Source organism: Chiloscyllium punctatum, chromosome 2 (genome assembly GCF_047496795.1).
Source record: "Chiloscyllium punctatum isolate Juve2018m chromosome 2, sChiPun1.3, whole genome shotgun sequence".
Taxonomy (NCBI): Eukaryota; Metazoa; Chordata; class Chondrichthyes; order Orectolobiformes; family Hemiscylliidae; genus Chiloscyllium; species Chiloscyllium punctatum.
In genome coordinates this window covers 140274521-140287342 of record NC_092740.1, presented here as the reverse complement: position 1 = coordinate 140287342, position 12822 = coordinate 140274521, and the positions used below count along the sequence as shown (strand labels likewise).

Below are 12822 nucleotides of genomic sequence, written 5' to 3'. Positions count from 1 at the left end.
TGACCTTGCCATTATTTTGTGTAGCTGTAATAAAACAGTGCAGGAACAGATTAAGGATGCCTCAGGTGATCATCACTGCTGGAATAGGTCTGGCACTCATTTCCAAGTGGCTGTCCATGTTACAGCTGGCCTGGATTTTTAAGGGCAACTGGGAACCTATATGGCATCTCCTAGTCCTCCACCACAGATATATCCAGGATGTCACTGATATTATTTTCTCAAGGTCACAACTCTTTATTTCCTTTCATTTTGAGGAGGAAAAATCAAGAAGCCCCGGCAGTAGGATTCTCTAGCATCACTGGCTTCCCTCAGGATCAGGGCACTATTGACTCCAACCCCATTGATTTGAGATTGCCCGATCACCATTTACAGATTTTGTCAACTGTAAAAGCTTTCCGTTCAATGTTCAAATCGTATGCCAGAATTGAGAGGCCCTGGGTTCCGGCCTGTGCATTTTGACAAAGTAATTAATCACTGAGACCATGAGATCTTCTTCTGTCTGGTGGGGCAGAGGAGGTGCCTGATCATGGACGGTCCTCTGAGATCCAGAGAGCTAGGACATTTCTTCCACAACCAGCTGCAGAGACATGTCAGTGATCTGCACACCAGATTGTGCTCCAGAGTCTAATCTAGAAACAGTACCCACTAAGGTGAAAGTTTTGAGCTGGTGGTAGGTGTAGGTTAAAGCCGTGTTGGTGCATCCTCTGAGGGTCAAGTGGCTTCCTCTTCAGAGGCAGAGCTGAGGGTTTCCAGTGCGGGCCCCTGCGAGGGGGTTTGCTAGATGCTGCTAATGCTTGCATTACAACAGAGAAGCAGTTGGTTGTGTAACAGAGATTAAATTAAAGCTTACGCAGTTTAGAAGTGAGTTAGAATTGATGTAAGGGGAAAGCTGTGCAGCACAGAATAATGAAGCTCACTGAGTTGGTTACCCTCGAGGTCTCCCTTTTTACCAGATGAGCAGCCATTCTCTTCTGCAACCAAATCCATTAGTTCATGGTTGGCAACATAAGTCACTGTAATCATGGCAGATCAGCAACATCAATTTTTTTCAGAACTTTAATTAGATTAGATTACTTACAGTGTGGAAGCAGGACCTTCAGCCCAACAAGTCCACACCGACCCTCCGAAGAGCAACCCACCCATACCCATTCCCCTACATTTACCTCTTCACCTAACACTACAGGCAATTTAGAATGGCCAATTCACCTAACCTGCATCTTTGGACGGTGGGAGGAAACCGGAGCACTCGGAGGAAACCCACGCAGACACGGGGAGAATGTGCAAACTCCACATAGACAGTTGCCTGAGGCTGGAATTGAACCTGGGTCCCTAGTGCTGTGAGGCAGCAGTGCTACCACTGTGCCACCGTGCCACCCACAATTTTAAAAAGTCATTTTGCGTGAAGATGGCAAAATGTTTCAAAATCACAAAAGTTTCCAATAGCATCATGTAGGGCCTATCAATAAAAAGTCCTCTAAATTGATTTCTTTAAATTCAAACATGCCCTCATATTATAAATTCACCATAGATGCTGAAATGTTTCCTAATATGACTGTATTATAAATGTATCATTTAGATGATACTTAATTTTTAACATACCTTACATTGACATATTAGCAATTTACTCACAGCATAATGCAATAATATTTACCTATGCATCTTTACTCTGTGAGAAATAGATGTTTAAAGTGTACAAGAACATGCATCAGAGAAAGCAGGTGACTTACCTGGACAAGGTAGTGCTCAGGTAAATTATCATTCATGCAACCAATGACATAGTGCGCCTTGTGAAAATCATCATGAACTTGAAATTCTTCCTTCAAGTTGTACCTTAGGAATAAGAAAAAGGTATAAAAAAGCACCAAAAAGATGATCCGGCTATTGACATATTGCTGTTGTGGCACGTTGACAGGCACAAACTTACTTTTACATTTCCAAACTTATAACAGTGATTACACTTCAAAAAAATATTTAATTGGTTACAAAATGATTTGTAATACCCTGAGGCCATGAATGTATTTCCTTTATAACGCCTGTTGTGTATCTCGAACAGAAGGAAGACTCCAGTGCCCTTCCAACTTCCAGTTTCAACAGAAACATTTCCTAGTTTTTAAAAAATGGCCACGTAGGTTTGCATAAATCCATCAATGTGACAAATCAATGATATCAGAGCCAACTTCATGAATCTCATTACCCATCTTGCTGATAAAATATCACATTAGAAATTACAAGGCATGCACATCAATGATAGTGCACTTAGTCTGGAGAGTTCATTGTGTTATTAATGAACACCTAGTCCAAATATTTTCTTTTCCCCATGCTGAAACTCCTACCTTGATAAGGACAATAAAAGAAAACTCTAAATTATAACAGCACCTCATTATCCCTTTCAGATCTTTTAAATTGTAGCCATTGATTTGTAATTACTATCTCTATTACAGGCAAAGCAATTTTCACAACCTCAGTAGGCATTATCTGGATAATGAGATCCCAAATAGAATCATTGATTGCATTATTAACACCTAAATCCGAGACAGACTAAAAGGGTTTTAAATAAAAGAGTAAGGATGAAAAGGTATTTAACTCAAAGAAAATATACAGAAAAAGTAAATTATACTGTGTTAATCTAGTTGATAAGAAGTATAAGAAATAAGAAATAAGGCATTCAACAAGGTTCCCCATGGGAGACTAGTTAGCAAAGTTAGATCTCATGGAATACAGGGAGAACTAACCATTTAGATACAGAACTGGCTCAAAGGTAGAAGACAAAGGGTGGTGGTGGAGGGTTGTTTTTTCAGACTGGAGGCCTGTGACCAGTGGAGTGCCACAATGATCGGTGCTGGGTCCACTACTTTTCATCATTTATATAAATGATTTGGATGTGAGCATAAGAGGTATAGTTAGGAAGTTTGCAGATGACACCAAAATTGGAGGTGTAGTGAACAGCGAAAAAGGTTACCTCAGATTACAATGGGATCTAAATGGGCCAATGGGCTGAGAAGTGGCAGATGGAGTTTAATTTACATAAATATGAGGTGCTGCATTTTGGGAAAGTAAATCTTAGCAGGACTTATACACTTAATGGTAAGATCCTTGGGCATGTGACTGAACAAAGAGACCTTGGAGTGCAGGTTCATAGCTCCTTGAAAGTGGAGTCGCAGGTAGATAGGATAGTGAAGAAGGCGTTTGGTATGCTTTCCTTTATCGGTCAGAGTATTGAGTACAGGAGTTGGGAGGTCATGTTGCGGCTGCAGAGGACATTGGTTAGGCCACTTTTGAAATATTGCATACAATTCTGGTCTCCTTCCTATCAGAAGGATGTTGTGAAACTTGAAAGGGTTCAGAAAAGATTTATAAGGATGTTGCCAGGGTTGGAGGATTTGAGGTAGAGGGAGGGATTGAATAGGCTGGGGCTGTTTTCTCTGGAGCATCGGAGGCTGAGGAGTGACCTTGTGGAGGTTTATAGAATCATGAGGGGTGTGGATAAGATAAATTGACTAAGTCTTTTCCCTGGGGTAGATAAGTCCAGAACTAGAGGAGATAGGTTTAGGGTGAGAGGGGAAAGATATAAAAAAGACCTAAGGGGGAATATTTTCACGCAGAGGGTAGTATGTAGATGGAATGAGCTGCCAGAGGAAGTGGTGGAAGCTTGTACAATTGCAACATTTAAAAGGCATCTGGATGGATATATGAATAGGAAGGGTTTGAAGAGATATGGGCCGGGTGCTGGCAAGTGGGACTAGATTTGTTGGAATATCTGGTCAGCATGGATGAGTTGGACTGAAGGGTCTGTTTCCGTGCTGTACATCTCTATGATTCTATGACACAATGAGTCAGAATAGGAGCTGCACAATGAGTTAAGGGTTGGCACTGCTGCTTTACAGTTTCAGGGACCAGAGTTTGATTCCATCCTCAGGAAATTGTGTGGAATTTGTACATTCTCTCTGTGTCTACATGAGTTTACTCCGGGTGCTCTGGTTTCCTCCCATTGTCCACAAATGTATGGATTGGGTGGATTAGCCATGGGAAATGCAGGGCTCTGTGGATAGGGTAGCAGGGTGTGTTTAGGTGGGATGCTCTTCGGAGGGTCAATACGGACTCAGTGGGCTGAATGGCCTGTCTCTGTACTGTAGGCATTCTATAGTATGAGCCTGCTCTGCTATTCAACAACATTTTCCTTATATGAAAGCCTGCCATCCCAGGTGAACCTTCACTGCTCTACCTTTGTTACGAGTATATTCTTTCCTAGGTAAGGAGACCAAAAATTGCACTCAATAGTCTGGGTAAGTTCTCATTAAAGCCCTCTGCAGCTACAGCAAGACATCCATGCTCCTGTATTCAAATCCCCTTGCAATGAAGTCCAACATACCATTTATAGTCATACAGCACAGAAATAGATCCTTCAGTTCAACTAGTCCACGCCGACCATGTTCCCAAACTAAACTAGTCCCACTTGCCTGCATTTTGCCCAAATCCCTCCAAACTTTCCTAATCATGTACATATCTAAATATTTTTTAAATGTTGTAACTGTTAGCTGACCCTATTTGGTTGCCTTCAGTGGCTGGTACACAAGTGTTCCCTGGCCCTATTTCTCAAACTATCACTGTTTAAGTAATACTCTGCCATTCTGTTTATCCTACAAAGATGGATGACCTCATCATACTGCATCTGCTATGGCTTTACGCATTCATTAAATGTGTCCATATCACTGCAAAATCTCTTTACTTGCTTCTCATCACTTACAATTAATCCCAGTTTTGTGTCTTCTAAAGATTACATTTGATTCCCTCATTCAAATCATCATTTGAATAGATGGAACCCAAACATGGATCCATGAGGTATCCCAATAGTCACTGCTTTCCACTCCAAAAAAAGACCCGTTTATTCCTATTTTCTATTTCCTACATGCTACCCAATTCTCAATCCATGCCAATATATTACCCCAATTACATATGCTTTAATCTTGCACATTAACCTCTTATGTTAGATTTTATCAATAGCTTTCTCAAAGTCCAAATGCATCACAAGCATTGGTTCGCCTTTAGCCACTCTACTAGTTATATCCTCAAACTATTATCTTACTTCACACTATGTTAATTTACCCCATACTTGATTTGAAGGATGAAATTTTAAGGTTGGTTTTATGGCATCACAGGATCAACACTGACAAAGGCTATTCATCCCACTGTGTCTGTCGGGGGGTTTTAAGTTATACAGTTGGTGTCATGTCCTTGTTCTTTCTGATTTAAAAAAAAAGCATTTTCAAATATATATATATAACTCCCTTTCAAAAGTTAATATTGCATCAACTTCCAATGTCCTTTCTAGAACATAATAACACATTGCACAGACTAGGCTTGTCATGCATTAAAAACAATAGATGGAGAGATGACCTAACTGAGTTTTTGGAGATGACTAAAGCAGTTGATATGATACAGGTATCCTCCGCTTTTGGAAAGTTTGCTTTACACTACTTCACTTTTATAAAAGACCTAAATTAGTACCTGTTTTCACTAACTGAAAGAAATCTGAAAAGGATTTTTGCTTTTATGAGAAAAGGTGAATTTTTTCCTATATAAATTAATGCTTCTTCGCTTTAGGCCATTTCAGCTTACAAAAGTTTTCATAGGAACGCTCTACTTGTGGATACCAAGGGATAGCCATACATTGAGACAATCTCTTATCTTAGTAGAGGTGTTTCAGATAAATTTTAAATTAGAACTGGACTGTTCAAGGGTAATATTGGTACGTACTTCTTTACACATAGATTAGTGGAAATTCACTTAGGGTGGCACGAGTGGACCAGTGATTAGCACTGCTGCCTCTCTGCACCAGAGACCCGGGTTTGATTCCTGCCTCGGGTGACTGTCGTGTGGAATTTGCACATTCTCCCCGTGTCTGTGTAGGTTTCCTCTGGGTGCTCCACTTTCCTCCCACAATCCAAAGATGTGCAGGTCAGGCGAATTGGCCATGCTAAATTGCCTATAGTATTAAGTGCATTAGTCAGAGGTAAATAGAGGGTAGGGGAATGGGCCTGGGTGGGTTAATTTTTGGATGGTCAGTGTGGACTTGTTGGGCCAAAGGGCCTGTTTCCACACTGTAGGGAATCTAATCAAAACTTATTGACCCAAAAAGTTGTTGAGGCCAAACTAGCTGAAAACTTCAACACTTCTTTTTATAATGCCATGGAAGTGGAGATTACAGAAATTAGGTGAGTAGTAGCAATTAAGATACAGATCAGATGTGATCTAAATGAGTGTTGGACAATTTCAAAGAGCTAAATAGCCAATTCATGTTCCTGCATACCATTGTTCAAATGTTCCTATGTAGAGTGATAATCCAGCTAATTATGCTCAGAATGTGAAATCTGACAGCTAGCATCTACATCCCCTGGGCATCCTCTATTAAAGGTGAAGATCAACTTCACACTGAAAGGATTCAACTTGATTCTGGTCTATAATATGCTCGTCACAATTTGAAATTGTTTTAATACACAAGTTTTTTAAATCCCTGTTTTCACACTGAAATTTGATATGGGTTAGTTTAATAGTGTAACACAGCCTAATATCCATACTTGCCCAGCCACTGAGATATTATAGAAAATATAAATGCAAAATTCTGCACACGTTAAATGTTTGAAAATAAAAACAGAAAATTCTGGAAATACTCAATCTTTGTTGTAAGGGAAACAGAATGAACCTTTCAAGTCGTGATCTTTCATTAGAATTGGAAAAAGTTAGAAATGTAACAGCTTTTATGGAAGTGAAAGAGAGTGGGTGGAAAAAATAAAGGGAGTGTCTATGACAAGGTAAAAAGCTAGAGACATCAAACAACAAAAGACTTGGCAGGAATTTCCAAAGGAAGTGGCAATGGGGCAAGTGAAGAAGTAGAAAATGTATCCAAAGGAGGCATAAATGTCAAAATTATGAAGAGCTAATATGAAGAAAGATAAGAGAGAGTTAAAACACCATAAAGTACAAGATAAAATGTGGGGTTGGGGTTATGTTCTGAAATTGTTGAACTTAATATTGAGTCCCAAAAGCTATAAAATGTGAAAAACAAATCCTATCCCTCAAATGTGAATTGATTCACGTTGGCACACTGCTTTAGGATGAGAATAAAATTGACATCGTGAGAGCAAGGTGTACAGCCAAATGACAAGCTTGAGTTTGCACTTACAGGCAATCTGGGAGCCACACAATCTGGACTTAGTCTTCCCAGTGTAAAAAAGATTACATCATATACAGTGGATAAAGTAACTTTAAATGAAAGCAAGTTGTTGCTTCATCTAAAATAAATATTTGGGTCAGTGAGAAGAGAGAGGTTAAAAGGGCACCTATTATATTGCCTGCATTTACATGAAGTAGTGTCATGGAAAGGTGACAGCATATTGGGTGTGATTGAGGAGTCATAGAGTCATAGAGATGTACAACATGGAAACAGACCCTTCGGTCCATGCCGACCAGATATCCCAACCCAATCTAGTCCCACCTGCCAGCACCCCGCTCATGTCCCTCCAAACCCTTCCTATTCATATACCCATCCAAATGCCTCTTAAATATTGCAATTGTACAGCCTTCACCACTTCCTCTGGCAGCTCATTCCATGCATGTACCACCCTCTGTGTGAACAAGTTGCCCCTTATGTCTCCCTTATATCTTTCACCTCTCACCCTAAACCTCTAGTTCTGGACCCCCCCCCCCCCCCCCCCCCCCCCACCCCAGGGAAAAGACTTTGCCTATTTACCCTAGCCATGCCCCTCATAATTTTGTAAACCTCTATAAGGTAACCTCTCAGCCTCTGATGCCAGGGAAAACAGCCCCAGCCTGTTCAGCCTCTCCCTATAGCTCAAATCCTCCAACCCTGGCAACATCCTTGTAAATCTTTTCTGAACCCTTTCAAGTTTCACAACATCTTTTCGATAGGAAGGAGACCAGAATTGCACGCAATATTCAAAAAGTGGCCTAACCAATGTCCTGTACAGCCGCAACATGACCTCCCAACTCCTGTACTCAATACTCTGACCAATAATGGAAAGCATACCAAATGCCTTACCATACTATCCTATCTACCTGTGACTCCACTTTCAAGGAGCTATGAACCTGCACTCCAAGGTCTCTTTGTTCAGCAACACTCCCTAGGACCTACCATTAAGTGTATAAGTCCTGCTAAGATTTGCTTTCCCAAAATGCAGCACCTCACATTTATCTCAATTAAACTCCATTTGCCACTTCTTAGCCCATTGGCCCATCTAGTCAAGATCCTGTTGTAATCTGAGGGAACCCTCTTCATTATTATTGTGATAACTAAACCTTCACATCAGCAGTGTCCTGCCCCTGACTTCTGTTACTCACGTAATTACAACAGGTGCCACTTTGTTGGTGATGATGGATTTTGCCAAGCCTGCCGCAGTGTTAATATCTTCAGAACGATTGTCAAATCCAGACGGTTTGGCATCCCTGTCACATTGTGCTTGGATGGCTGATGCAGTCTGCTTGCTGGTACTGGCAGTGGTGCCCATAGTCAATTAATAGCTAAACAACACAAGTTAACAAAAATCAATTTCAGAACTGAGATTAAACAATAATTCATCTTCTCTACTACAAGTGGCAATATCTTTGAATTTGAATCAATCATGAATGGTAGTGGAAACTAACTGGAGGTGGATGGTCCACAAATATCTCCACCCTCAGTAGTGCTGGAGCTAAGCACATCAGTGCAAGGGATAAAACTGAAGTATTTTCACACAATTCCAGCCAGAAGTGCCAAATGGATGATCCATCTCAACCTCCTCCAGACATCTCCAGCATCACAGATGTCAGTCTTCAACCAATTCAATTCACTCCACATGATATTAAGGAACAGCTGAATAAACAGTATACTGCAAAAGCTATGGGTCCTAATAGCATTCCAAGCAATAGTGCTGAAGATATGCTCCATAGCTAGCTGTGCCCCTACCAAATTGTTCCAGTACATCTCCAACACTGGCATCTCCCAGCCAATTCAACCCAGCCAATTATACCCCTTTCTGTCTACTCTCGATCATCAGGAAAGTGATGGAAGAACTTGTCAACTGTGCTATCAAGTGGCATTTGCAAAAGAATAACTCACTCACTGATGTTCACATTGGATTCCACCAGGGCTCTGGGCTCCAGGCCTCATTACAGCCTTGGTCTCAACACGGTCAAAAGAGCTAACTCAAGAAGTGAGGTGAGAATGACTGCCCTTGATGTCATGGCAGTATTTGAGTGAGTCTGCCATCAAGCAGCCCAAGCAAGACTGGAGTGAATGGGAATCCAGGAGAAAATGTTTCGCTCTTTTTGTTTATTATGTGTATGTTGCCTTTAAGAGAATTCATCTTTAAGGACTCCATTTTCTGCGTGATTATAATGTAACATGTCTGCCTGACAGTTAACCTACTGTGGTTTAGTTGGAGACATAGAAATAGTGGGTTGCTGTAATGTCTGCTTCAAAGCTTATAATGTGTTTACTGTTTTAAATAATCCACAGAGTTAATCGATTCTTGATTACTTATTCTTGATGATGAGAACATTGTCATTAACATAATATGATGAATGGTGGGAAAACATGACGCTGATGAGGCCTACTAAGTTTGGAAAGTCAAGCAAATTAACTTGCAGGTGAAATACATAGTCAGCAGTCTTAAATCATACTAAAGCACATGAGAAAATCCTTGGTGTCTTTGTTCTAGCAACAATGACTGTTGTAAATACAGCATGCTGGTAAGCAGACAAATCCTTAACAAGAAGCTAGTTTAACTCACTTGAGAAATGTTAATGTGCTGGATCAACAACAAGAAAGGGACAGTCATAAAAATATTGTCAGAATGTCCACAAAATTCCTCTAGCTTAAACTGGGGTGCAACATTCTTCAAACAGAATTTCAAATGTCTTAATTAGCATTTAGAACTGTGGTTTCTACATTCAGTTATGCCTGAAGCAGAAAAGCAAGCCATTAAACCTTGCTTAGCAATTAGAAAGTCACCACAGGCTTAATGCATCAGGATTAGCAGCTGAAAGATCCTGAAAATGTATCGTCTACGATAGAAAGCCAATTCAGAGTCAGATTAAATATCCATATTATTTGACTAGAATTTACATTATTTACACAATTTATAGATTAGTTAATTAGCAAATGCTGAGAAAATGGTTCACAATGTGATTATTCACATACTAAGGTAGCAACTGGAATTGTTGATTTGGGGACCACATCACCCCATGGAAGCTTTACAGAGCAGATACTGATGGGTACATGCAGATATACAAAGGTGATGGGTTCTAGTCCAAACTCAACAGTCAACATTGTCACTAGAAACGCTGAACAGAACAGTACACATGGAAGAAGTAGCTTTTTGTGTCAAGGGAATGTCCAACCTTCAATTAATTTTGCAAGGCACACAGTAAAAAAGGCCATCACACTATACAATGCGTTTTCAAAACTTCAAATTGTCTGTTCCTTGTCATGACTCACTGTGGTAGTGCACTAGAAATTGATCCCCACTCTTCCCACAGTCATCACGAATGTAAAATACACACCGAGTTTCTGTATTTAGCAAGGCATCAGGTATTTATCACAACCCAGTTGTTTCTAAACAATTGCAGAAAAAAATCTCAGAATTGCAAACTGATTACTCTCTATAACATAAACTCTTTATTCCTTTTAAAAAGATGCACAGCATGTACAAACAGATATACTAGGAGACAAGACAAGACACAGATCTTACATGGAGAAGGACAAAACAAAACATGAAGCACTGTTCAGGCAGGAATTTATTTTACCTCTTTGCTCACAGTAGGGAGAGAAAGAGAGAAAGATACATTTACTTATACACTTACAGATTTCCAAAACACTTACTGCCCTTATCCTTCTAAATACTAGTGATCATGGGTTTGGAAGGTCCTGCCTAAGCAGCCCTGTTGAACTTCTACAGGGAACCTTGCAAATAGTATGTACTGTCACGACTGAGCATCGGGCTGTTAAAGGAAGCCAGGGAGGAAATAGCAGATGTTCTGAGGACAACTTTAAAATCCTCACTAGATACAAGCAAGGTACCAGATGACAGGATGTCTGCAAAAGTTATATCATTATTCTAAAAGGTTGCAAATGATAGGCCATAGTTTTCTAGGCCAATTAGACTGACCTCACTAATGGGCAAATTGCTTGAATCAATGTGACTTAGAAAGGCACAGATTAACCAGGGATAGCTGGAATGGTTTTGAACATTTTCTTAATCTACTAATATCTTTTCATATTTTTATGCTTCCACTTAGAATACTTAAAATATTATTTATATTTACCATGCAAACAGGTTTGGCTTTGTGGCTTTCCATTCCATCATCTACATCATTATTAGGTATGATAATCTACTGCTCCAACCAGTCAACTCCCCTAACCTGTTCATATTGTCCTGTAGTTTCTTGCAGTTTTTTGACAGCCATGAGGGTCACCTAAAAAATAGACTAATCCTATTTCAGGTTAGATGTTCTTCAGGCATCCTTGAGCATAGCACATTTCTCTGAATCATGTTCATATCTATATTCACAAAATGAAAGCAACAAGGTCCAATTTCTACACATTTCTACCCATTCTACCTTTCAGAACATTTTCCCTTCATGGTCTGCCTCTTTCTGAAATATTGTACGTGAATGCAGTCGCCATACACATTAAGTCACATTTTGATATTTAAAGTTGCTTATTCTGAAAATCTCACCTTTGCTAACTTTTGGATATTTGATATCTCTGAATTGCAATTATGAACTATTTTTCAAGACAATTTGCCTGTAATAGATTAACAAGACCCAACCTCCAATTCATTCAAATGTTGGTTGCCTTCAAAAATAGATTTGCATACAGAATTTAAAAGTCCTTCAAATATATGCATATACAGTGGTGCCTCAGAATCCAACATTAATTCATTCCAGGAGGCTGTTCCAATCGTGAAAAGTTCGGATTCTGAAACTATTTTCCCCGTAAGAAATAATGAAAAGTGAATTAATCCATTTCTGTACCCAAAAAAAAACATTTTCAAGACACTTTTAACTGCAAATACAAATGGCTAAGGTAAAATAAGATGAGTAAATGACCTAAATATCAAGTAATAATAATAAAAACAAGAAACAAATGTACTAACATGAAAATAACTTCATTCACCTTAGTGAGGAATGCTAATGGTGCATGTGAAAGCTGGAGAGGAGGGAGGAGGGAGAGGGTTTACTGCTTGGAAGGTGAGTCACCTTCCATACTAACACTTCACTGCTCTTCCTGGGTGCCATGGTGAATGCACAAGGGTGATAATTTAAAAAAAAGCACAAATCAAGGTGAAAACATAAGGTAAACTAGTGATGGACACACGAGAGATGCTTTCACGACTACTTCCCGGGACGAACTGAACAAACAATGTGTGACCTGAATGGTACGTGGTGTTCAGATTCTGAAAATGTGTGCGGATTTTAGGGCAAAATTTTCTTGAAATAATTTTTCAGATTCCAATTTGTTCGAACAATAGGGCGTTCGGATTCTGGGGTCAGCACTGTGTATAGAAGAATCAAATAAACTTAAATTATACAAAATGATCAAAAATGTGAAGAACTTTTAATAACATAACTGCAGCCACATTTGCACTTTATTGTCTGACTATACTGTACTTCCAATGAAGAATGGAAAGGGAAGGCTTGCATTTAGTACTTTTCACAGCACAATGTTTTACAGCCAGTTAAGTACTTTGATGAAATGTAGCAATTGCAAAGTCCCATAACCTCTTGGTATAACAGCCAGATAATCTTATGAGTGACTAAGTGACT

The 12822-nt window shown here is 39.6% G+C and overlaps 1 protein-coding gene across 1 annotated transcript in view; it reads right to left on the bottom strand.

Moving 5' to 3' along the window:
- Window positions 1-8522, bottom strand: part of LOC140492483 (paladin-like) — a 118201-nt gene extending 109679 nt beyond the window's left edge. The window contains exons 1-2 of the mRNA XM_072591375.1: window positions 8356-8522; window positions 1728-1830 (exon numbers count right to left, since the gene is read on the bottom strand). Of these exons, the coding sequence (XP_072447476.1) occupies window positions 1728-1830; window positions 8356-8522 (270 nt within the window). The remainder of the gene's footprint in view (window positions 1-1727; window positions 1831-8355) is intronic.
- Window positions 8523-12822: the final 4300 nt, after the last annotated feature.